General features: G+C 36.7%; 2 protein-coding genes across 3 annotated transcripts in view; both read left to right on the top strand.

Annotated features, from left to right (window-relative positions):
* The first annotated feature begins 276 nt into the window (after positions 1-276).
* On the top strand, positions 277-6,380 carry LOC149844205 (putative E3 ubiquitin-protein ligase BAH1-like 1). Of its 2 annotated transcripts, XM_090002096.1 has the most exons (6): positions 277-506; positions 3,104-3,348; positions 3,466-3,720; positions 4,710-4,847; positions 5,890-5,948; positions 6,025-6,380. In XM_090002096.1, exons 1-6 carry the CDS (start codon positions 338-340, stop codon positions 6,128-6,130), a joined length of 972 nt encoding a protein of 323 aa, XP_089858222.1. In that variant the 5' UTR covers positions 277-337; the 3' UTR covers positions 6,131-6,380. The 2 variants fall into 2 exon arrangements, with proteins under 2 accessions (XP_089858222.1, XP_089858221.1); XM_090002095.1 differs by lacking the exon at positions 4,710-4,847 and having other exon boundaries at positions 305-506.
* Positions 6,381-24,171: 17,791 nt separating this feature from the next.
* The window catches only part of LOC149844204 (kinesin-like protein KIN-13A), a 28,646-nt gene continuing 26,723 nt past the window's right edge, over positions 24,172-26,094 (top strand). Inside the window, exons 1-3 of the mRNA XM_090000401.1 lie at positions 24,172-24,291; positions 24,497-24,727; positions 25,198-25,419. Coding sequence (XP_089856527.1) covers positions 24,289-24,291; positions 24,497-24,727; positions 25,198-25,419 — 456 coding nt within the window. The 5' untranslated portion in view covers positions 24,172-24,288. The remainder of the gene's footprint in view (positions 24,292-24,496; positions 24,728-25,197; positions 25,420-26,094) is intronic.

The following is a 26,094-nucleotide window of genomic DNA, read 5'->3' as shown; positions in this document are numbered from 1 at the left end:
AAAGAGTTGTCACCGATTAAGTCGGATTCGTATTCCTAAGTCCGAGGCGTACCACGGAATCGGGTTGTTGAATTTTCATTATAACGAGAAGGGTGTTCTCGTATTTTCATGCAAAAATATTTTAGAAAGATTTCCCGTAGCCACTAAGATCATTATTATCAATTTGTTTTTAGAGAGAGAAAGTGTTGGGATGGATGGATTTGGCGAAGAGCTTCGTGACAAAAACGTCATCGTCTCGCTTGAATAAACAACTGCCCGTTGCTGGTCAGTTGGGTCTCTCTCTCTATTGTCATTGTTTCTTGGTTTGTTATTGGATCGTATACCGTTCAGAGGAGAGATGAAGTTCTGTAAGAAATACCAAGAATACATGCAAAAGCAGGAAATCCAGCACCTTCCAGGAGTTGGGTTCAAGAGATTCAAGAAGATTCTCAAAAAATGCAGGGAGGAGCACCAGATTAACAAGGATGGTCCCGTTGTTTCCACCTCTTCTTCCTCTAGTTGCCCTGGTGCGCCTTTGTTTTCTTTCTCATTGTGTATGCTGATTGATGTTTTGATGTCAAAAGAAGCCAATCTGATGAGACCAATTTGGTTCTGCATGTTAATTGTGGAGCCGTGCATGTCAATTGCCTCTCTCTCTCTCTCTGTTTGTTTTGGTTGGAAAAACAATTCTTGGTGATTGGAATACCAAATTCTTATTTGTGGGATTCTATGGTAGAGAAGGAAAATCTGAAAAAAGGATGTTTTTTCATTCACCGATGGATGCAGGAATAAGGAACTTCAGTAATTCGGTTTTGATCATTATGGTGCCTTTTTGGTTATGTTAAATCTGCATTGGTTGTTCTTTTTCTTTTTCTTGAAGGAAATTGGTTGTCGTTTTATCCCGATTTTTTCATATTATGGAATGAGATTATGCTGGAAACAGAGTCGAAGAAGCGAGAAAATACACCTAATTTTGTTTTTTATTATCTGATTTATTTTTGGTATTCAGACCTGTGATTTGTTTCTGATTATCGTTATATCATTTTGTTCAGAGCATCTGTATCATCTCCTGTTTATTGCCTTATTTATTGATGCTGCGTTTTTTTTTCGTTTGCAATTTGATTAGAGAAGAAAATATAGTTTGTGTTCTTGTTTCATAATTTATAATATTTTCTATATCATGCTGTTTTATTTTATGAATGATTGCACTTTTATGTTAAAATCCACTTGCTAATTTCTACTTGGTGTGGTTTTTTTACTCTTCACTTTTCCGGGTCATGATTCACTGGTCTTGCCTTGTTTCAGGCAATGTACTTGTTTGTTTTAATGGTCATTTAAGAAACATCCTTCCTTTCTATCTGATTATTATTCTGTCACGATTGAATAACCCAAAGAGATGGATCTCTGGGAAAACCTGGAATATGTTGAAAATTATCTCTTTTTTTTTTCTTTTAAAGTATTTCAGTTAATGTATTTCATTTCTGCTTGCTTTGTTTTGATTAAACAAGGGTTCCTACAATTTTGTTCCATGGCCTTCAACCTTAGGCAATTCTAGGCCTTAATCAACTTACCATATCATATCTCAGTGTAGTCATCAATTCAATTTTGTTGTCTTTGGCTCGGATAGTCATGCTCATTTTCCTTCGAAAACGAGACTTAACTGGTAGATGTGAAGATTTAGTTGTACTGATACGGATGTGTTTCAGAGTAATCAAAACTAAATCATTTGCAATCTGGTTAAATGCATGAGTATTCCTGTTATCTCGTGACTTTCTTATTAACAACAGGTCGTAACTCTGGTATATCAGTGAGGTATGGTCATGATCTTTCTGTATTATTTTAATATAGAAAAGATGCATACATTAGAAAATATATGCAAATACCTAAAACAGAGATCTTTGATAATAATAATAAAGACAAAAGGGTAATGAGGTTGAACTTATTAGCGGATCTGGTAGAATCTTTCCATCTTTAGCAAAAAGCCTTGAGTTCAAAACCCTGGAGATTGCATACCAAAAAGAAAAGGTAAATGCTAATAACAAAGAAAAAATAAACAATTGACATTGATTCACCCCGATCTCTATATTCATAATAAGTTGCTGAAGTTTAAGCATAGTCACAGATGCCAGCAATATTTTCAAAATATCGTGATATTATCGCTGTAAATTCATCAAACAATAAAATAGGTAAAATATCATGATATTTTGAAAATATTGCCAATTTGATAATATTATGATATTATCACAAGAATACCACGATATTCTCATAATAATATCATGATATTATCAATTAGTTTTATTGTTTTTGTATGTTTTTTACATTTTAAATATGTTTTTCTCCATTCTTTTAGATTTTTTACTTATTTCTTTTATTATTTATTTAATTTTTGTCTAAACATAATATTTTCTTACATTTTTTTGTATTTACACGGAGAAACCACCCCCAGGATCAGAGACCTAGTTGCGCTGGCCCTGCCGTAATTATGGTTGTTGTCCTGGTTTGTTATTTTTTATATTTTTTAAGCCCCAATATTTTCCCAAGATTTACCACCAAACCTATAATATCGCAAGAAATAGCCTTGCCAAAATATAGCCGATACCGATATTTGTGACTATGAGTTTAAGTTAATAACTGATCTGATACATAGAAATTGAAACACACACACACAGTTCATGGTCATCAGGGTCATGAGTATTAGTTAAAGAACTTGGTAGATTATTTGTCAATAGTTTGACTACATCTATGCAGTCAATTGGTGGTGTTTAGTTTGATTTTACTAGGCAATTAATTAACCTGGTCACTTTGGAGTTCCTCCTCCTTAAGCAGTGGCCCACCTTTATTCAGTCAGCAAGTTTTTTGAGCCAATGACTAAACATACTCAGTAGCCTGTAGTTGGAGCCCACATGTTGTGTTTTATGTAATTAGGTGGCAGATAAGCATTCAGTTTGGACGATGATCTGCATTATATCTTTAAATATTATAATGTTTATATGTTTAGACTTTAGATTTCGAACATTTGATTCAGATGTGAATAAGAGTCTTTATTGCTGGTCATCTTTTAGCATCTATGATCTGTTTAACTCTGTGATAAATAATAATGAAACTTTTTCTGAACCATTTGCAGTTTGTGATGGCACTTTCTTCCCAACCCTTCTGAAGGAAATGTCTGCAATAGCATGTTGTTTTAATAGCCGAGCTCAAAAGCTACTTGAGTTTCACTTGGCCACAGGATTTCGGAAGTATTTGATATTGTTCAAAAATAAGTTCCAAGGGAAGCGTATAGAGCTGGTAGAAGAAGGGAAAGACTTGGTAACCTATGCTACAGTTAATGCCATTGCCTTCAGAAAGATTCTTAAGAAATATGATAAGGTAAGGATAATACAGTTAAATACTTAAATTCATACATAATCTGAAGATAAAATTAGAGTACTGCTATAAAAGAGTGTGTATTGAGGTGTTGAATATCCCAAACAAATCTTGCTGCAGATTCACCAATCTAAGCAAGGGCAAGCTTTCAAATTGCAAGCTCAGAGTATGTCAATTGAGATCCTTCATTCTCCATGGCTTAATGAGCTTATTGCTTTTTATATAAACTTGAGGGAAACCAAGTCCTGTGTAAGGACAATTCCTGGATTGCTGGACGAGTGTTCAGTCAAGTTTGATGATGGAAAACCTTCTCTTTCATGTGTACTGTTTGATTCTGTGCGGCTTGAGATCGACCTGACTTGCTCTATATGCTTGGTAAGCTGATGAATTTGATTTTACAAGCTTCTTTGGCATGGCTCTCTATCATTTCATTATCACCATCTTATCATCATCATCATCATTATGTCATGTACACAAGTGAGTTGTGAAATAAATGATCATACTTGAGAGTCAGCTGCAACCAAGCTTGTGGTTGGTTGTCTCAGAGGAACACTTGAGAGCTATGTCACATAGGTGCAGGTGCGGGTGCGGATGCGGCACTTTAAAAAAACTTGGGTGCGAGGGTGCGGGGAGGATATATATATATATATATATATATATATATATTATTTTTAACAGTTTTAAGTTAACACTACGTGTATTTGTGTGCATTTATGTATTTATATATATAATATAGATAAAAATAGACTTGATTAGGGTTAACTGAATCTACTTTTGGATAGAAATGGACCTCGGTGTGGTTGACTTTACCTAACACAAAGGAAGCTGTGTCCAAGTGTCGCACCCGCCTGGGTGTGGGTGCGATGCGGGTGTGGTGCCCTGATAGAAGAGTCCGTGTGGCATAGCTTGAGAGTCATTGACAACTGACAAGTGCCACTGAACCATTAACTAGTAGTCTGCAACTTGACAATAATAGGCAAAAGTGAATAAAATAAAACTATCATGGAATGTGATAGAATCATTTTCTGTAATTGGTTATCGGTCATGATCTTGATTTTCAAGTAGGCAGTTTATGGTCCTGGGATTAGCAACAGAATCAGGGATTCTATGCTTACTATAGCATTAACAATCTAAATTTTAAGACTTCTAGCATGTTTAAAGGGGATACTATAGACCTTTTTCGGTCTGCGGTTTTATTGTAATCTTAATTTTCCTTCTACTGTTTGGTCTGAAGAGTTCTGTTAGAAAACTAGATTCAATTTTCGAAGTAGAGATAAATGATATGGTGGCAGTAACTGGATACTGTATGGTACATTTTCCATCCTAGTTATGATCTTAAGCAAATTATTTTATCTATATTTCAGGATACAGTATTTGATTCAGTCTCCCTCACATGTGGCCATATCTTATGCTACATGTGTGCTTGCTCAGCTGCATCTGTCACCATAGTTGATGGCTTAAAGGCAGCTAATCCAAAAGCAAGGTGCCCTCTGTGTCGAAAGGCATGTCTCTTGTCACATTTTTTCCTCTTTGTTTTCTTTATGGTATGTTCTTTTTATTCTTCTTGTTTCTAAACTTTTGATAAGGGCTTAATGAAAACACATACATTTTGTTTAAATGGGCAACTTTAAGCTTGCACATATGCACACTGCACACAGAGTGTGTCAGATCGCTTTTTCTTCCATGCTAGAAAAGGAAAAAAACTCAAAACTACCCTCTGTGCAAGGTTGGATAAACTGATTGTACTTGTTATTTCAAAGGGATTGTTTATAACCTCCCACATCTGTACTTACTGCATAATGATATGAAACGTACATCATTTGATGCATGTATGTGTGCTTCAGCCAAGTGCCTACAGAAATATTTACATGGACACAGCATACTTCTTCTATGACTGCATCATGATATGATTAGTCAGTACTGTATCTTATGTACCTGTGAATGATTGATATGATCATTACTAGTGCATATTATGTACTTGTGAGTGTTTTTCTGTTTTTTAATTTATGACATGGGGAAACTGGTGCCAGGCCAGGAGACTAGTCAAAGCTGCAGTCAACATGCCGGCATGTAAAACCCCATAGCCATTGGCCATTCTTCTCCTCCTCTCTGCTGACCCCTTGCTCTCAGGGAGCCTGCTGCTTTGGCTTACACATAAGAGATGGCCATGGTGGGTTTTGAATGTGGGGATGTCTCCGCCCCTCACACTGGCCTCCTATCCGCATCATTTGAGCAAAATATAATTGTTTATAACCGTATTAAATGGCTTTGGCTCCCATCTCATAGGTATTCTGATTTATGAATTCTTGTTGTAGAGTATCTGATTTTTTTTTTGTTTACCAATTGCATAAAGTATTTTTTCGAATTTTATCAGTAAACTCAGTGCATTGTGGTTTTATTGGTGGATGCATTCCAAACCAAGATGTTTGTCATGTACAACATGTTCCTTAGGCTACTTCATTCTAAAAAGAGAACACAAGAATGTAACTTGTCACAGAGGTAGGTATCAAAAATGCGCTTGACATAAATATTTAATGTTCTCAGGGAGGAGTCTACGAAGGTGCTGTGCACTTGGATGAGCTAAACATTTTACTAAGTAGGAGGTATGTTTTGGTGATATTATTGCGGACTTGTTTCGTTGTATTGAATTGTAGACCAACTGTTTTCTTCATGTGGCAGCTGCCCTGAGTACTGGGTGGAGCGTCTTAAGAGTGAAAGAGTAGAACGCATTCAACAAGCAAAGAGACACTGGGAGACACAGTGCCACACATTCTTGGGTGTATAAGTACTTGTTGGTTAGTCTTGGTTGCAATGGATTAACGGAGTTGTGATCATTCAACAAAATTAAACAAAGAGGATAGGACTCCAGTGTTTCTGCAGATCTGCATTCAGGTGGTACGTGGATATGTTGTTCGTTGTACATAGTAATTTGTTGGTTCTTTTTGGTCTGTTTGTTTATATTACTGTGTTGTATGCAAGTATGCTACACTTTTTTTGTTCCTTTGTTCAAATGATGAATGAATTTTTGCATCTTTAACTATCGGATGTTAAGCTTCAACCTTGGACTTGCCTAACAGATGATGAAAAAGGTTTTTTATTCTTCTTTGGCAGTGCTGCACTAACAGTTTTCAGTAAATGGTAGTATTACGAAACTTCTTAGTGGTTGCTGCCATTATCCTATGACAATTTTGTACAGTCGAGGCCTTAAAACCATCCTCCCATCCAGCACTTGCAATCTGAATGTTGGATTAAGCCATCAGCACGTAATGGTGTCAACGCATGAAAGCATCTCTATTACCAATGTGCAAAATAGTTGCTCATGAAAGCAACAGCAATACTCTGTTCCCCTCTAGGTGATTGGGAGAGACTTTATCCAGCCAATTTCTTTCAAATCTCAAGTGTTTAACTTCTTGTAGGCAGATAATTACTTGCAGAAATTCATATGGGAAGTTAGTTTTGAAGATTTATTTTATGAATGCCAACATATTAAGAAGCCTCAACTAAGGTAGGCTGAGAGGTTTTAACCACTTGGGGTTGACTCATACAGCAGGGCATCAATCTTTCCTGGGTGCACCACCCGAACAGGGGTTTTCCCTTGTTAAATGTCCAAAAATGAAGACTTAATGACTATCAAACCTTTTTTTAGGGTGTATATATATATATATATATATATATATATATATATATATATATATATATATATATATATAGTGATTGGTTCTTCCTAACCGGATAGGAAGGAATGAACACATTGAACAGTTTTGATTTTCTAAAATTTTCATTTCTTGGTTATTCTTTTTAATCTGACCTTGTGCATGTGATCTGCATGGTTTGTTTTAGCAGGAATAGACTTTTGGATCATCCCAATATGACGTGTGAACAGGTTTTTATAAGGTTTCAAAAATCAACGATCCAAAATTTCATAAATTTCAAAGCTTATAAAATGTTTTTTTTTTAATCTGAGATTTCGAACTGTTGGCTCCCTGGCCTTTTAGCGCATTTCAAGAATGGGCTCATTGTTAATACAAAGAACCAAGGAAAAGGGAAGTGTCTCTCATAAGAACACCCAAAGAAACGTAGGATTCTCAAGTCTTGAGTCTCAATAGAACAGTACAAGAAACGATGCATTGGTTTCTGCTAGTTTGTCAAAAAACAAAAGGCAAAAATAAAAGAAAAAACAGTTGTATTTGAAATTCAGTAACGTGCTCCTCAGAGATCTAGTCCATAGTTGCCAGCAATGGGTAAATGTACTAGGGATTGATAATGGTATGTTAAGGATTAAAAAAAATCAGGTTTACTCTTGTGAGTTTCTTCTAAACATTAATATGGTTTTTAAAAGAATTTTCTTGAGTTTTCCAAAAATACTACACACACATGTATAAGGCCTATAGCTAAACATGCATATCTAATCCATACTAAAGTTCTTTGCAAGTCATAAATTTTCAAGGGCTTAATAAAAATAACATCTTTGTAAGTGGCATTGTTATTTCCACTTATAGATATTAAACAAATTTCATACTTATTTGTAATACAATAGAAGCAAGTTTCTACTATACTAGAGAGTTCATTGGAAAAGTTTCTACTATAGTGAGTATGCATTTATGGTTTTCAAAACAAGTTTTGTATTAATATCTGGTAATGCTAGGGTGTATAGAGTACCAATGCAACTATGATCCAGTCCTATTGGACTGATTTAGTCTAATATTGGCCTTAAACTCTATCATGCTAAAGAATAAATTACAAGAAGTGGCCCAATGTATCAGCTATTTTAGGAAAACCCACCCAATGTTTTGTTATTACATTCAACCACTTTCTTGGAGAAAAAAAAGCCACCATCTTATAAGTTATTTACAGAAAAGCTGCCCAACATTTAACCACCTGCTTTTTCTTAAATTCAAATTGCACACTGAACAGGTACCAAAACCTGTTCCGACCCACCAACCTGATTTGGTCGGCCCATAAGATGAAGGACTTAACTCGGGTGGGTCCATGTCTGGGCCCGATCAAGGTGACCTGTCTATACTTGACACGTCAGCAAGTAATACTCTCGAATGCTTTCATTGGTGAATTAGTGATTTAATGGCTTAATCTCAACCTTCTTAGACACACTTAACGGTTAAGCAAAAGCTTGATTCAAAGCCAAGTTTGGAATTTATGGTCCAAGTCATAAACGTTTTGGTTCAACCTGATCCATCTATCCCCACTAGCCGTTGTACCATGGTGGCCTGCGTAGAGAAGTCAACAGATCGGAATTTAGCCAATATCCATCTAAATCCAACTCCAATTAGTTAGATTTGGTAAGCCAAATCGAACCTGATTAATAATCGGATTCTGATTTGATTTTCAGTTTCACTACCGAAACGATCTTGAGTATGAGCTTTTCGCTTTTTGAATCTGAGTGCGGTTAGTTGGATCTGGTACTGGCCACATCCGACCCAAGTATGAACTGTTTATATCCGTACCTATGCCCATGTCCCGCCCCTTATTTTTTTTAAGAGGAATGAGAAGTGTTGCATTAAGAAATGAAGAGAGTGTCACATTGGACTGAAGAACAAAATAAGATATAGAAGATAGAACCTGTGTCACATTGGACTGAAGAAATGTTCGCAACAGGTGAGAGTTAATGTCAGACAAGTTGCACTTAAGCTTCATCCAAATGAGGATGTCTCTGTGAATGGTCAGGTGTATAATTTTGACTGGCTTTGCTTCCTCATAGAAACTCATTTAGCATATTTCATTTCACATGTTTGCATCTCTCTCTCTCTCTCTCTCTCTCTCTATATATATATATATATATATAATGGGTTCTTTAAGCCTCCTTTTTAGTTAGGTCTCGTTAGGCCCATTAAAAAATCATAGTTTTAAGTATTTTTTCTCACGTCTAACGATGTGATCTATAAGTTTTGTTTAGTGGGAAGCAGCTTTTGGATCGCCCCAATCTGACCTATATACAGGTTTTTCAGTGATCCAAAATCAATGGCTATGAAGGTACCAGTTTTTCTGGGCTGATAAAAATATATTTTTTCATCAAAAAACCATGATACAAGAGTCGATTCCTACTCAATCGAGCATGCTAAACACATATAATGGCTCAGATCTATCATAAAACACTTAAAACCCATGAGGCATAACGAGAAATGGGGCCTAATATGTTTTCTCATATATATATATGACTAGCTGGTAGCTGCCTACTTCATATTTGTGCTTACCCCAGCTTACCAGGCTTTGAAAGGGTTTTTTCTATGTTTTTTAATCTGACAAATACAAATGTGATCTACATGCTTGATTTTTATAGGAATCCACTCTTGGATCGTTCCAATTCTGACATGCATGTAGGTTTTTATAAGATTTAAAAATCAGCGTATATAATTTTAAAAAATATTTAATGATTTTAAAATCTTATTTTCTTGTAAAAAAACATGATCCAAGTCTCATTTTTTATCAAATCAATCATCCTGAACACACTTGCAGGGTCAGATTTGCAAAAAAACAAGCTGAAAATACCTATTTACTGATGGTAGGCTCAAAAAGTGATATTGACATGTACTTAAACATGTTGGTCGTCCATCGCGCATTTGATGAACGGCCAGCATAAAAAACGAGTTTTTCCAACAAACAAGCAATCGACCTCAAAAGTCACTGCTGAAGGTCAATAGCAACAACAAAAATTGCGGTTAAAGGTCAATAGCGGTGACTTTTGTCGCCGCTTTGTTTTTTATGTTAAAGTTTTTTTTTTACGTTGGTCGTCCATCAAGTACCTAATGTTCAAGCACCTACCACTTTTCCTATATATATATATATATATATATATATAGAGAGAGAGAGAGAGAGAAAGAGAGTAGGGATGACAAAACCTGACACGACCCGCCAGCCCGCCTCTTAGGCGGGTTCGGGTTTGACTTAAACTAACCAATTTAATAAACGGGTCGACCCGCCTAACCCGTTTAATAAACGGGTCGACCCGCCTAACCCGTTTATTAAACGGGTCGGGTTCGTGTTAGGGGTATGCCAATCCGGCTGACCCGTTTAATAAACGGGTTAGGAGGGCGGGTCAACCCGTTTACCCCAACCCACCCGCCAACCCGTTTACCCGACCCCGACCCACCCGCCAACCCGACCCACCAACCCGTTTACCCGACCCAACCCGTTTATTAAACGGGTTGGCGGGTTGTGTCGGGTTAACCGTTTAACGGGTCGGATCGTGTTTGCCACAGCCCACCCGTTTATTAAATGGGGGGTTGAGGTATACTGACCCGCCAACCCTACCCTATTGCGGCCCCTAGTTTAGCATGACAGCACTAGAAGCTGTTATTTAAACCAGCTAAACTAGTCAGTCAATCACCTTTCTCACCAAAACAGAACCAATCAATGACACATCTAATATTCATAAAATGTCAGTGTACTCTTTTGCTTCAACCTTATAAAGAATATTTGGTTTCTTTTGTCAAACCTTGTTTCTCAAATTTCAATGTCAGAAATTAGGGACCATAATCATTGTCACCATCAACCTTTTTTTAACAATGGGGGGTGGTTTTATGAGTTTGTAATTGGTTTATCTTCCTTTTAAGGGGTTCTTTATCATGAAATTTGAATTCAAAAACCAAATATATCATGAAATTTGAATTCAAAAACCAAATCTTGTATAGTTGAGTTGGGTCAGTTTTTCTATGTTCAAACAAACAAAGTCAGTTATACCTTTGTTTTTATTGATATGACGTGGCATCATTATGCTTACATTGTATACAACCACTTAACATTGCATTTTCACATAAATAAAAGAAGGATCTTATCACCATGGCGCTTAAGGTTGTCATTTATTTAATTAATTAGAATCACAAGTGTGATTGCAGAATATTAGTTATTTTCTATGCGTACATTTCATATGGTCATTGTTCTAAACCTATAGCGCTCTTTTTTTTTTTTTACTCGTAGAAACCTAGCCGCATTGGCTCAGCCTGTCGCACTTATGATCTCTTTTCATGTCAGCGTAAAACTCCGAGGGCTTACCCCTCGATGTCAGGGAGTCGCCAAGCTTCGGCTTACACAAGGGGATCACACCCATGAGATTTGAACCTAAACGGTCTAGGCCCCATCCCACTATGCCAAACCCCTTGATCTCTATAACGCCTCTCTTGCCCCCAAGAAGTTGACTTGATTCGACATAATGCAAGGGGTGACGCCAATGAGAATGAAACCTAGACTGCCCCCCTAGAGGCCAAGGCCTCTCCCACTGAGCCAAACGCCTTGGTGATTTTATTGTCACTATTTTATTTGGTGAGTGTGCAGAGAACTGATAGTCATTTGATGAAAAGATTAGGGGCATACCTGACAGTCAGCCATGTTTGAAAGGAAAAGGTATCCTTTCTCGGGGGCGTTTGAATGTCACTGAAGGGGTGCCTCGGCACCCCCTTCCGTGGAAACGAAATCGGAACCCCCACACCCCCACGGGAACCATTTCTGTGAAAAACTCAGAGGCAGCGTGTATTTTGTCATGCCCGTACAGGGTTTTCCACGGAAACTGCGGTTTTCACTGTTTGTGTCATCACTGTGGGCCTCGTGAAAATGCACACCGATGCATTTAAGCGAAAAACACCCATTTTCCGTGACACACAAACATACACTTAAGAACAACCGGTGGAATACATGCATGTCTTCCTTTATTGGTTGCTATATTCTATATTTGATGGAAAGATTAATGGCCAAACTATGAGATAACAACAGAGCTGTTCAATTTAAGATAGGCAAGGTTTACCCTTTGACTGCTTCTAAACCGCATGTGGTCAAAGAATTATATGTCCAACAAGGTTTCCTTATACTTGAATAAGGCTGAGCCCTATGCACTAGTTGAACCAAGTTTGATGAGTCAGTATCGGTGGTGCGTATTGGCCTGTATCAGACGATACGTAGGGTATCGGCAGAAAATAGATACGTTTTACCTTTCAATTGGCAGTTTTTTAATAAATATAAAAATAATTATTGTTTTAAATATTATTTTAATGACTTTAACACATGTCACGTTCTGATTGACATGTAATATTTTTTAAATATTTTTTGGCCAATTCGGAACAATTCACTTGAGTATGGTTCGGTCAATTCACCTGAATCGTTGGGCAAACAATACAGGCCCAATACCAATACTGACAACATTGGGAACATAGTGAAAAACATTCTCATTTTTCAAAAACTTGCGAGAAATTGAAAAAATTTCATAAATCTTGCATTTTTTGGCAAAATCTTGGCAATAAAGAAATAAATTAAAATTATAAAAATTATTTTTTATAAGAAAATATTAATAAAATTTATTTAAAAATAAAATTACATGATTTTTTCGTGACAAATAACCGTTTAAAACATAAATATCATGTTTAAATCGGGGTATTTATGTTTTTTTCATAAATCTCACGATATTTTGAAAATCTCGCAAGAAATTGCCGTTTTAAACTTTCAAGCAATTTCTCGTGATATTATAGCAAGATTTTCATAAATCTCGCAATATTTGTCACTATGATTGGGAATAAAGTTTGCCAAAGGGAATTAGAACAGGAAATTTCTTAAGAAACGGAAACATGAAAAGAGTCTGTTTTTAGGCTTATTGAAACTGGATATATATATTATATTATGTGAGAACTGAACATATTAGGTCCCATTTCTCTTTTTTCCCCCTTCTGCCCAATAGGTTTTAAGTGTTTTATGAAAGATCTGAACCATTAGATGTGTTTAGCATGCTCAATTTAGTGAGAATCAATTCTTGGATCAAGTTTTTTTGATGAAAAAATATATTTTTATGAGTAAGAAAAAACAGGTACCTTCATAGCCATTGATTTTGGATCACTGAAAAAATCTGTATACAAGTCAGATTCTGGGGATCCAAAAGTAAACATAACCTATCAGTGTTAGATGTGAGAAAAAATACTTAAAACTATGATTTTTTAAGGGGCCTAACAAGACCTAAGGAAAAAGGGAGCCTAAGGAATGCATTACTCGTAGTTTGAAGTGTTTTGTGATAGATTTGAACGGTTGGATGTGTTTAGCATGCTCGATTTAGTGGCAATTGACTCTTGGATCTTTTATTTGAGGAAAAAATATATTTCTATGAGCCGAAAAAAATTGATACTTTCTTAGCCATTGATTTTGGATCACCAAAAAAAACTGTATACAGGTCAGAATCTGGAGATCCAAATGATGGTTCCCACTGAACAAAACCTACGATTTTAAAGGGGCCTAACCGGGCGGAATGAGAAAGTAGGGCAGAACCAGCGCATTACTCTCTCTCTCTCTCTCTCTCTCTCTCTCTCTCTCTCTATATATATATATATATATATATATATATGGTGTATGGACCAATGTTTTTTTAGAACGGTTTGAATCCGCCAACTCAAATCAAATCAGTCCTTAGCCAATTTAGAAGGGGCTGATTCACCTCTCATTTCAATTCAAAATTTTGAATACTTTAGGGGGTTAAAAACATAATTTAATTTTTTAGTATTTTTATTGTATAATAACACATGTCATTTGCTTGTTAAAAGTTGTCAATTTGCAAACGATTCGTTTTGATTCAGGGTATTTTCTAAATACTGATTCACCAGGTTAATATATTTTAACATTGGTATGAACTGGGGCATTTCTAATACTTTTTTGCAAACCTGACCTACAAATGTGTTTAACATGGTTCATTTGTTAGGTACCAGCTGATGGATCATGCTTTTTCGACAAAAAGAAATGATTCTTGAATAATTACAAAAATTCCAAGCGATCGATTTTCAAACTTTGCTCATGCATTGCAATAGGATGGTTCAAGTGATGGCTCCTTTAAAACCAATCATGTAGATCACATCAATGCGGTCAGATTTAATAAAAAATAAAATAACTCATAAAAAATTTGGTTCACAGTCTTGTTCTCATATATGAGAAGGGGGTGGTCCACCCCTTGTCCTCCATTTTAAATTTTATACATCATATATATATATATATATATATATATATATATATATATATATATATATATATATATATATAATGGCAAATCTGACTGTATGAATGTTTTCATGGTTAAAAATATATTAATAAACTCTTGAATCAAGTTTTTTTTTGTATGGGTATAACTTTTACAACGATAAAAAAACCAATGGTTCTTAAATTTTTGAAAATTTCCATGTTATAAAATCTTGCCTATCGAAAACTTTTATCAAAGAGACTAACCATATGCTTCCATCTAGTCAGATTTGTCAAAAACATATCTAACATACAAAAAGTGTCAATTTGTCAATCAAATTATTTGTTGATTTTGGAATTTTTATTGCGTAAATATTTACCTTATTTCACCTTCAGCATTACTCCCAAGAGAGTGAAGCTTTTACGAAAAGATATTCAAACTTCAAATTCTTTCTATTGGCCAACCAAAAGGATGAAGGATAAATCCTCGATATGGCCGGAAAAGAAGATTCAATGTTATTGAAAAGCCATAAGATGATTGATATTGATCACAGTCAAATGGCACATCTTTAAAGAGTATTCTTGTAAAAAGAGGCAGTGGAAATATCCTGAGCGCTAGAAAAGAAAGCATTCACCCAAGCCCTGTCTCCTCAAAATCACCTAAGCTGCAATTAAATATCCGCAAAAGGGATCTCTCACTTGTCGTTAAGATGAAGGCGAATTAAGCGAGTAGACCCCCGGGGCCAAAGAAGATTTGAAACATCTCCAAGATGACGGAGTTTGCGACGGATCCTTCCAGGGAAAGTCCAAAGCACTGTCGAGATGAAGGCAGATGCGATGAACCTCCCGACAATCCCCAAAAGATATTTAATTTCCGCTATCATTCTAAGATCTCTAACCCATGAGCCAATATCGTCAAAGAAGGATCGAAACATCTCCAAGTTGAAGGAGTTTGTAACGTACCCTTCAAAAAAAGAGAGAAATAGAGGAAAAAGAAAGAGAGGAAAAGTCAGAACATCTCCAAAATGAAGGAGAATGTAGCCAAAACACAAGAGAGCCAAAAGAGTGCAGAAAGATTATCATGAGAGAAGCTCCCAGGATATCAAACTGCCAGATCTATCAAAAATCTTCTTTAAATTTATGAAATTCTATTATCAATCCTCTTTCATCAATGGCTTTCATAATATCAAATTCTCTTTCCTGTTCATATCAAGGAAATTGATAGCTTCCTTGAAGAAGGTCAATTGCAAGCAATCTGGATTTCAAGTCTCGATTCTACGAAGTGAACCTTGTTTGGAGGTAATGCTTTGGGTAGAAAATAAGGAATATCTTTGCAACAATGTGCAAAAACTTTGAATCAACAACAGAATTCTCAATATTTTGACAATATTTTCTAGCTATCCTGACGTGAAGTGAGAGCTTGATATCCGTCTTTGATACATCCTGACACCAATTTTAAATCCCTCTTAAGGACTTGATTCCTTCCCTTCTTTGAGAGCATGAACTCTCAGATTTGCACACTTCCCTGTGTCCCCACTGTCCCACCATGGACAGTCCCATTTCGGTTCGAGGTCGAACCAACAATCATTTCCCGCAAGAGGCAATTTCAAAAGTTGATTTTAGTCTCAGCAATGAGACGTCCAAGATCAACCCCCTTTTCAAGCTTTAGGGACCCCATTTTCCTTCCTTTTGCAAAACCCCTGTTGGATTTATTGTGCAAAATCCGAAGGTTCCATCATACCAATTCATTTTCCGCCCAATCAGGATAAGGGTATAAGCCTGAGCCTCCTTCAATGAGGTATTCCATTTTCTACCCGATCAGGTTAAGGGTCAAAGCCTGAGCTTCGTTCCATACGGAGCATTTTCTGTCCCACCCAGGTTAAGGGCATAAACCTGAATTTCACTCTCACAGAGTAAGTCTTTCCTCTTCATTTCTCCATTTTATATCTACCATCTTCCTCGGGCTAATTTTTTTCATACCCAGGCAGATCCTTCTAACTGAGGCATTTTTTTTATATATAGCTCAAATTTGGAGTGTTTTTCTTTGCCACTAAGCTCGGCCATGAGCCGGCTTAGTAGCAAAGAGGGGCATCTGTAAACACCCCAAATTTTCACTCACCTTCTTGACATCGCCCTCAGTCGACACATTTCAGTTCTCCGGAAGCAATAAAGGGCAAAATGGTCATTTTCTGAGTTTAAACCTTGCAGAAAGTCCTAAATTTCATTCTTGAGCCTCAAAATTTCTATATTTAGGTTCAGAGACATCTTCAAATTGCAAAATTTCAAAATCCTTTCTTTGGACAAAAAGCTAAAATTTCCAAGTCCGAGATCAGAGTGATATTTCATAGAACATGTCTTTGCATAGCATTGCATCATTTCACTGCACAGCATGTCATTTTGAGATCCAGAACTCTTGATTTTCAAAATTGTCAATCCAGATTTGATTTTTAAACTTTTTCAAATTGATTTTTAAAACCCTGGGTATTCAAAATTACCAAATTTTCCCATTTTACCCCCAGGACTTTGAATTACAAAAATTTTCTCAAGAAAACAATCTGGATATTTGGATATTGATTTTAAAGATTTTATCTCAAAGCTTTTTGCAAAAGATTTTAAATCTCTTTACAAAATTTTTTATTTTTTTTTACATTTATCCATATTTTTTTGCCCTGAAAACCCAATTTTTCCAAATTCTTGAAAATAAATAATGTTTTATCTCGTATTTTCAAATAAATGGAGTGGGACCCGCCTTTGAACTAGCGTCATACTCAGACTCCCAGGTAAGCTTCTTATTCTCAAGCGGGACCCACCCGAAGTTCATACCAATTTGCAAATTTTTCTTCATTTCTCAATATTTATTTATTTATTTTTAGCTAGTGGGCCCACACACATGTGGCACACCAATTGAAAAACAAAAAAAAACTTTATTTTCAAAAGGATTTTAAAAGTAGAATGAGATGGCATTTCCATAAAAGCCTCTCATTTATGTCATTATTCATTTTTTTTTATTTCTTTTACTTCTTTTCATTAATTTGCTTACCTAAAATCTTAAAAGGAAACGGCCCAAACGGCGCCACAGCCATATTTTCAAAAAAATTTCATTTTACCCAAAACTTAGGTAAATGAAACACATTTTTGAAAAAAATACAGCAGCTCCCTTTTGAAAAACGGCTACTTTAATGTTTCAGTTTCAAAATCTTCAACGAAGGTAACAGATTTTCAAAAAAGGGAAGCTGCGATCTTTTGAAAAAAGGAAGAGGCTGAACATCTTAGGGGGAGGGGGAGCCTGGCCGATGAAGGAGGAAAAATTTGTGATTTTTTTTGGGTTTTGTTGGGTTTTGCAGGGGCTTTCTTCCCAGCAGCAAAAGATGCAGGGATTCAACCTCTACACCTTCTTCAACCTCCTACTTATCTTCAGCCACTACAGCCCAGCCGCAGGGGTCATCCACCTCCAAGCTGCAGGAAACTCCATCCAGCCGGCTACCCATTTTCCTTCAGCCCTCTTTCCTTCAAGCCAGCCGCACATCCTTCAGCACAGCGTGTGGACCTCCTCTTCAAGCCAGCCGCACATCCTTCAGCACAGCGTGTGGACCTCCTCTTCAGCCCAGCCGTCACCCACCTTCAGCCCATCAATAAAAGAAACTCCAGCCTAACTGCTGCTTCCCATCTTCTCCAGCCAACAGGAACCCGAGCCGATTGCCATCCTCACTTCAGCCGCAGGACCTCCAACAGCTGCCCATCTTCCTTCAGCCCAACAATATAAAATCGACCCTCATCTGCCTTCTGCAGGTTTTGGAACAGGGGATCTACAAGGTGCCCATCGCAGGTCTCCTCCATCCAGCAAGAAGAAGTTTCCAATCCTTCAAACTCTTGGTGGGTTGGGTGGCATGTTGTAGGGTGCAGAGGATCCAACAGGCGGCTGCTCATTCCCTTCAGCCCAGTAGAAGAGGATCAGGCCTCTTCATCGTCGGTTACAGGAGATCCAGCCGATTCCTTTCTCCATTTTCATTTAGCCCAGCAACCAAGAATCACTCTTTTACTGCTATCTACCCATCATTTGGTACAACAATATTCTGCGTTTTTTATTTATTTATTGAAGAGATTATACGTTGTTTTGCTTGTTTGTCTGGATGTGTTCTTATTCTTTTGGGTTTTGTGCTAGATTTATTGTTTATAGATTGTGGGTATTTTAAATTCCCGATTTATGTTTATCTCGAGCTGTATAGTTTGGAGTTCCAGAGTGTTGATTGGTTTCTTCTAAGTCTTTTGTGTGTTGATGATAGAAGCCAATGGAGATGGCTGTACTGTCATTTGTTTAATTGGGGTCTCTTCTATAAACTGAATTTTAGATGTTGATTGCTATGTTCAGAGTGTATGTTTAAAGGGAATCAATGGTAATCTTGTGTGTTGCGTAGCCTTAGACGACTTAGCTTAAGTTGTTCAAGGATCAAAGTCGAGGGCCCTAGAGCTAAACACTAGCAAAGCTGGATTATGTAGCATGTTTATCTGTATCCAATCGATGCTTTGGTTGCCATCACCAATCTGTATTATGTAGAAAAAGATAGGAGTTTCAGGAAGCAAAATTTATTTACAGGCCTATGTTTTCAACAAACTAGGCATGCTGGAGTACATGTTATCGATTAAACAAAGAAATCTGATTCTTTTTCACTGAGGAGCATATGTAGAGAAGAACATTGTCTCATGGCAAGAGGCTTCATCTTCCCATGCGAGTAGAACAATAGCTGAGGAATGCAACAAATGCTTTTTAAGTCGGTTGATTTCTGCGATGGGGAGACATCACTATTATGTGGTTGTTGTTTTGTTATTATTTTCATTTATCTTTGTGCTTATGTTTGTTAAATATTCATCAGGAGATACTGTACCAATGGATATTGAGGCAACATGAAGAAGGATCAAGGGTGATTGCAGCATATTTCCTGCACATTTTGCATGTTATGCATTTACCCATTCACTTTTCTGCAAATGTGCAGTCTTGATAATCAGTCATGTTTGCGGATGGATATTTTTATATCCATTCATTGTCTATAAACCATATTTTGCATGCTTCTTTATTGATATATAGAAAAGCTCTATACCCGATTTTGTTGCAAAATATGTTGTAATTTGGGAAATATGGCTGTGTAAAATCCCTTACAGAAACTGTATATACATATATTTTCTGGTTTTACCCATTATGTGGAATTTCCATTAAACATATATGTCTTCTCATTATATGTATATATGTATCTATATATATGTATATCTATTGTATATCTACCTATATGTATACGTGTATATGTATATATGGATATATATATATGTATATATATACTTATATATATATATATCCCTTCATGAGTATTTGCTATTACATGTATTTTTCTTTTCTCTTACTCTTGTAAATACATCATCATTTGATTCATGAGATTGATGTTACAATTTCTGTTTTATGAAGCTATGGGTTGGAACTTCATCATTTGATTTATGACATTTTGCTTAGCTTGATAGCTAAAATTCTGTTTTATGAAGCTATGGGCTGGAACTTCATCATTTGATTCATGAGATTGATGTTACAATTTCTGTTTTATGAAGCTATGGGTTGAACTTTCATCATTTGATTTATGAAATTTTGCTTAGCTTGATAGCTAAAATTCTGTTTTATGAAGCTATGGGCTGGAACTTCATCATTCGATTCATGAGATTGATGTTACAATTTCTGTTTTATGAAGCTATGGGTTGGAACTTCATTATTTGATTTATGAAATTTTGCTTAGCTTGATAGCTAAAATCCCTGTTTTATGAAGCTATGGCTGGAACATCACCCTTGGTTTTATGAAATTTTGCTTAGCTTAGTGCTAAATTCTTGTTTGCTATGTCACCCCATTTGCAGCACCAATTATACATATTATTTCATCATTTTCCATGACATTTTCACCTATTCACCAAGCTTTTCATATCCTTTCCATGATATCCTTGAAATAGCCCATGATGCTTCCACAACCCATTTCCTGCACATATTCATTTTCTGCTGCAAGTGTGCAATCTTGATATTTGGCCATATTCATGAACGGATATCTCTATATCCAATCGTGATCTCCCAACCATCTTTGGCATGCTTCATTATGGATATATAGGGAGGCTCCATACCCATTTTCACTGGAAATTGCATTATAATTTGAGAAGTATGGTTGTGTGAAATCACCTACAGAAACTGTATATACCTGTAATTTCTGGTTTTACTTATTATACGTAATTTCCATTAGTATGTGCATATTTTCTCATTATATGTATATATATATCTATATATATATATGTATATCTATATATATTTATCTATATGTATATGTATATATATATATATACATAGATATGTACTTATATATATATATATATACATATATATATATCTCTTCATGTGCTCTTATTTCCATGTATGAACATCCATATATTTTCTCATATAGTTACACCTCCATTGTTACATGACATTTAGCACCTATTTTAGCATTTTGATATTTGTATATGTCTCTTCGTTGTATATATTATATATATATGTCCATTTTCTTGTTTATTTTGTACTGACTCTCATTTTGCAGGAAAATCTAGAAGAAGTTGATTCCTTGGCTCCATTTCAATTTTCTTTTATTTTATGTTATGCAATGTAACAATCCGAGGTAAACCTTGGAATAAGATTTACTTTTACTGCTTAGATTAGGCCGCATCTCATATAGTTTGATTTCAGTAATATCCTGATTTTATGATACATACATCTTAATTTTCAAAACCCACTGTGGATGAACACGAATGGCACGAGCACCAACTCTTAGAGAGTTGATGAACTCGGTGGAGTCCATATTCACGGCCCTAGTCGGAATATGGACGAAACCCAGATCCATCATCTCTCTATCAGTCACATTGAGCCTACACTCTTAGGCTATCTTGAAAACGCATCTCATATTTCCAATGTTTTCCAAATATTGTGAATTAACTCAAATAAACCCTGAATATATTCATGGCCACAGTCAGAATATATGAAGGATTTACTTTGGCTTAATCCACATTTTTCCAATAAAATTTTCAGAAATATTTTCAAAAGTGCATTCATTCATTCATATCATCTGCATCATTTGTTTTTCTCATGATTTTCTCAAAAGATTTTCACTTCATGGAATCGATTTTCTCAAGAAACTATGATGATATTCGGAGTTGGATTTCCCGAATCAAATGTTTTCCTGTGATTTTCCTTAAAAAGTTATTTCCTTAAGATTCTTTTCAAAGGAATTTCTCATTTTCTCAAGAATCCAAGTTGATTTTCAGATATTTCAAAAAACCAGATTCTCAGGAATTCAATTTTCTGAATTTTGAATTTCCTTCTCCAATGAGTTTTCCTACAAAATTTTCTATCATTTTCCTAAGAAAACTCTCAAAATCCGAGTTTTTCCTGACAAGTGCTTTCCTTTTCAAATATTCATCCTTTCTCAAGAATTCCTTCCATTTTTCCTGAGATTCTCACTTCTTCACGGTTTTCTAAGTTTTATAAACTTTCTCAAAATTTTCCTGAGATTCTTATTTCCTCACGATTTTTCAAGTCTTTCTAAGCTTTCTTAAGATTTTCCTGAGATTCTTATTTCCTCATGGTTTTTCAAGTCTTTCTAAGCTTTCTTAAGATTTTCCTGAGATTCTTATTTCCTCATGGTTTTCCAAGTCTTTCTAAACTTTCTCAAAATTTTCTTGAGATTCTCATTTCTTCATGGTTTTCCAAAGACTTTATAAACTTTCTCAAGATTTTCTCGAGATTCTCCCTTCTTCAAGATTTTCCAAATCTTTATAAACTTTCTCGAGATTTCAAACCTTCTTCGTCTGAGTTTTTCTGAGAAATTGATTTCCATCTTTTCCTGAGAAATGCTTTTCAACTTCAAATGTTTTCTAATCATACATCATATTTTCCAAATTATATTTTCCAAAATTCTCATAGCACATGCCTGAATTCTATGTGCATTTAGGATAGAACGAAATTTCGGCAATTTCACTAAGTCAAGCACAATTTTGGGTCCTTGGTTCGATTACCCCTGTTAAAGGCGGCATGAACGATCGAACCTCGTACCGACAGGTCGAGCCCCATCCCATGGATTTTCCCGCAATTTTAAAAAACGGAGATGAGTATTTCAAAAAAATTTCCAAAATCCAGTCAAGTTTGAATCACGAAAGCATTTCCCTCTCTCTTTCGCAAGGAAGGGAAGACAAGGAAAAATTTTGCGACGATAACAGGTTTGGCGACCGTGATGGTCTATTTATATTTATATATATATATATATATATATATATATATATAAAAGGGGGTGGTCCACCCGTTAAATAGTCAATTTCTTGTCGTGAGAAGCCAAAACCATGCCCAATTATAATCAGATGGGGATATGGTTTTGATTTTTGCCATTGAATCCGGTGAATATCCTAATTCATTTATGATAAAAAAACTAATCTGGTATGAGCTTTTAACCATTGGAATCCAAATTCAAATCTGTTTAGCCAGTGTCCGATTAGTCTAATATAATGTTGATCACATCCTGTAGGAATCTGAACCTTGTACATCCCTAAGCCTAAGTCAAGTGTCATGAATTCTTACAACATTCAATCTATATTATATTACTATGTCACATGGATACTGCATTTTACTTTCATGTCATGTCCTGTATTTCTTAATTATGAGTGACATAGAAAACTTTTCTTTTATGATTAGAAACCCTCGCCAACCAAGGACCCATCTCTGAAAGATGCAGACACACCGGTGCGCCAGCAGGGTTTGAACTAGTGCGTTTATCTCAGCACCCTCGCAACCACTCTGCTGACCACGCGGGCGACCCCATGGTGGTACGATACAAGAATCTGATGTCGGATTAGCAGTGTCCATGTGACATGGGATCCATAGGTATGAATACAATACAAAAGGATACAAATACATGTTTTTACAAAAAAGGGTAAATATTTTTATTTTTTATACATAAAAAATGCATTAATGGCTATTTACATACGAGTATGTTCATCATCCACAAGTGTTCACATAAAATGCATAGTCTCCACAGCCACCCATCTTGCAGAATGGATAGCTGAAAACAAACCAAAACAATGGGGCTGGTATGCCATTTATCACATGGATGAAAGACATCAAAGGAACTGGGACCATATATTGTAGCAGGATGTGTCAACATTCCTACATCCTTAAGCTCCTACCCTGCTTCATAGTTCATGCTCTTTCAAGTGGTTCGGATCTGGACCCGGACCCGGACCCGGACCCGGACCCAAACATGAGGTTAATCATGGTAATACACACAGTTCAAAGTTCAAAGTTCAAATACCAAATTTTTTAAAAAAAGGTGCAAGTATTGTGTATAAAGATTTTGTTTAAAAAGTTTTTAGTGAAGATTTGTGCTCCCGCGTGCAGTCCCTTGCCATCATCTCTCTCTCTACCGCCTTGTTCTTTCTTCTTCTTGCTTTTGCAGCTTACACACACACACAAGCGTTGGGTTTCTCTCTGTCTCTCTCGGCCAGATCTGCGTCGGGAGGGCGGTCTCCGATCTCGGATGGTCTCGCAGGACACGGAGAGAGAGAGAGAGAGAGAGAGAGAGAGAGAGAGAGAGAGAGAGAGAGAGAGAGAGAGAGAGAGAGAGAGTTGCGTCGCTTCCCACCCAAAACTTGTGTTGACGATTCACCACCAATCCCTCGTTGATCTCGTCGTGTCTGTGAAGAGTTGAGGAGTCACAGACGGAAGCACTCACTAGGATCCGCCCCTCCAATCTCTCGCCACTACCCCTCCCGATCTGCGAATCGCGTCCGAATCTTATGATATTCGAATGCTCGGAGCCTGATCCGTCCACACAATCGTGAGTTCCTTCCGCCGCATTCGTTCATCCTGGAATTAAACGATTTGGACGGTTCTTGTGTCGGTGATCATTTCTGATTGATTTCATTCATTGACGCAACGAGTTCTGATGTTTTAGAGCTTGCTTCTGACTTCGAATGGTCGGTTTTCTTGCCTATTTCTCCATTTTTTGAGCAATGCAGGGTTCGCACATTCATTTTTTTGTTCGTTTTCTTATGATTTCGTTTTTGGGTTTGCGTAATTTGCAAGAAGTATGATGGATTTCGGTAGCGTTGTTTGTTGATTTTTGGGTATTTAGTTGAAATTTGTTTGATGATTGTGGTGGGTCTGTATTGATCGACTCAGAGTGTAGATTTCCGGTCGCTGAAGTTGGCGCCCCAACGCCGAGCCCAGCGCCACATGGGTGGCCAGATGCACCAGGGAAATGCAGCTCTGTACGAGCAGGTGGGGACAGCGAGCGATGCTGGGGACGCGGTCATGGCGCGTTGGCTGCAGTCTGCCGGTTTGCAACACCTCGCTTCTCCCTTAGCTTCGACGGGCGTCGATCATCGTACCCTCCCGAGTCTTCTTATGCAGGTCTCTGTCGTTTCCTGGCCTCGTACCTTCTTCCTCAGATGATTGTGTTGCTTGGTGCAGAAACAGTCTCTTGATTATGCTTTTTGTTGCTAATAAGTTGATGGAAAGAATTATATGAATGCATGCATATTGACGTCGTAGAAACACTTGCATTGCCACTTACTAATTCGGAAAGATTCTGCTTCTAAAAGACCAATGTCGGTGGAAATTAAATCGACGGATACATGACAATAAGCAATAGGAATTTGAGTTATGTAGGCAATGGGTTTACAACTGAATTATAGTTTCAATATATCATGAGAATGAACTGTAGATTTTGATTATTGAATGTTAATGAATCAGCATTGAAATATTTGTGATTGCATGTTTGCCCTATTTCGTTTCGTTTGTCTTCACTCCCTGAAGTTTAATTAATTTTGATTGAGCGAATTGCAAATTGTGACTTTCATTATGCAAATTTGTATTCTTAGGGATATGGGGCACAATCTAGTGAGGAAAAGCAGAGGTTGTATAAGTTTTCAAGGAACCTGAATCTGAATGGGGACCATGTGTCTGAGCCTTATACACCACCTGCACCAAGCTCTGGAGTGGCTTCCACGATGAACGAATTTTATTCTCCTGAACTGCGAGGAGAATTTGGAGCTGGGCTTTTGGATCTTCATGCTGTGGACGACACAGAACTGCTTTCCGAGGTATGTGGTTGATCAGATACATACTGTTTTGCTTTAGGAGCAGAAAATTGTGATTTTCTTAATGAGAAGCTGACTTAAGCATGTATGACGAATTGAATGAATGTGGGAACTTTGTAATTCTCATTTAAATAAGATATGGACCATGCCTGATGTTTTCTTTATAGAGGTGCTAGGAGAATTCATGCAAATTTTAATATCAACCAGTGTAAGCATGAAAATTAACAGAGTGCATGTTATTTTCATTGTCCTTTCATATATTGTCTCTGCAGCCGATGGTGGAATCATGGCAAAGTCCTGTTGGTTATGCAACTAATCGTATTACAAGTCATTGGTAGACATTACATTTTATTTTGGCTCAAGGATTAATCATACGTGTCAACACTTACCCTTTTCTTGTTCAAATGATACTACATAGCAGTACTTCAAACCATTTATGATTAATGAGTCTACCTGAAGGCCTGAAGGGAATGAGTAGACCAGGCTTGTTTAATTGCCAGTGTTGGTTTCTGTTACCAAGGTTGACCTTTTGTGGCTGATTTCGGTATCAGCAACCATCATGGAATGGACTAAGGTTCGGACCTTGCTGCAATGGCTGTGGGTAGACTGTCTGGCTGACCCTTAGTATATGGACAATGCCTCTGCAACATTTCCCTTTAAAACATGTCTATTTGGAAG

The sequence above is a fragment of the Nuphar pumila genome, chromosome 3 (genome assembly GCF_984573655.1).
Source record: "Nuphar pumila chromosome 3, dmNupPumi1.hap1.1, whole genome shotgun sequence".
Taxonomy (NCBI): Eukaryota; Viridiplantae; Streptophyta; class Magnoliopsida; order Nymphaeales; family Nymphaeaceae; genus Nuphar; species Nuphar pumila.
Note: the sequence above shows the minus strand (reverse complement) of the source record. Positions and strands in the feature narration are given on the sequence as shown.

Bases quoted from the DNA above. Each gene is read 5' to 3' on its own strand.
- LOC149844205 (XM_090002096.1), top strand. From the start codon at position 338: ATGAAGTTCTGTAAGAAATACCAAGAATACATGCAAAAGCAGGAAATC. The intron at 507-3,103 runs GTGCGCCTTTGT...AACCATTTGCAG, and splicing joins TTCTTCCTCTAGTTGCCCTG to TTTGTGATGGCACTTTCTTC. The intron at 3,349-3,465 runs GTAAGGATAATA...ATCTTGCTGCAG, and splicing joins TTCTTAAGAAATATGATAAG to ATTCACCAATCTAAGCAAGG.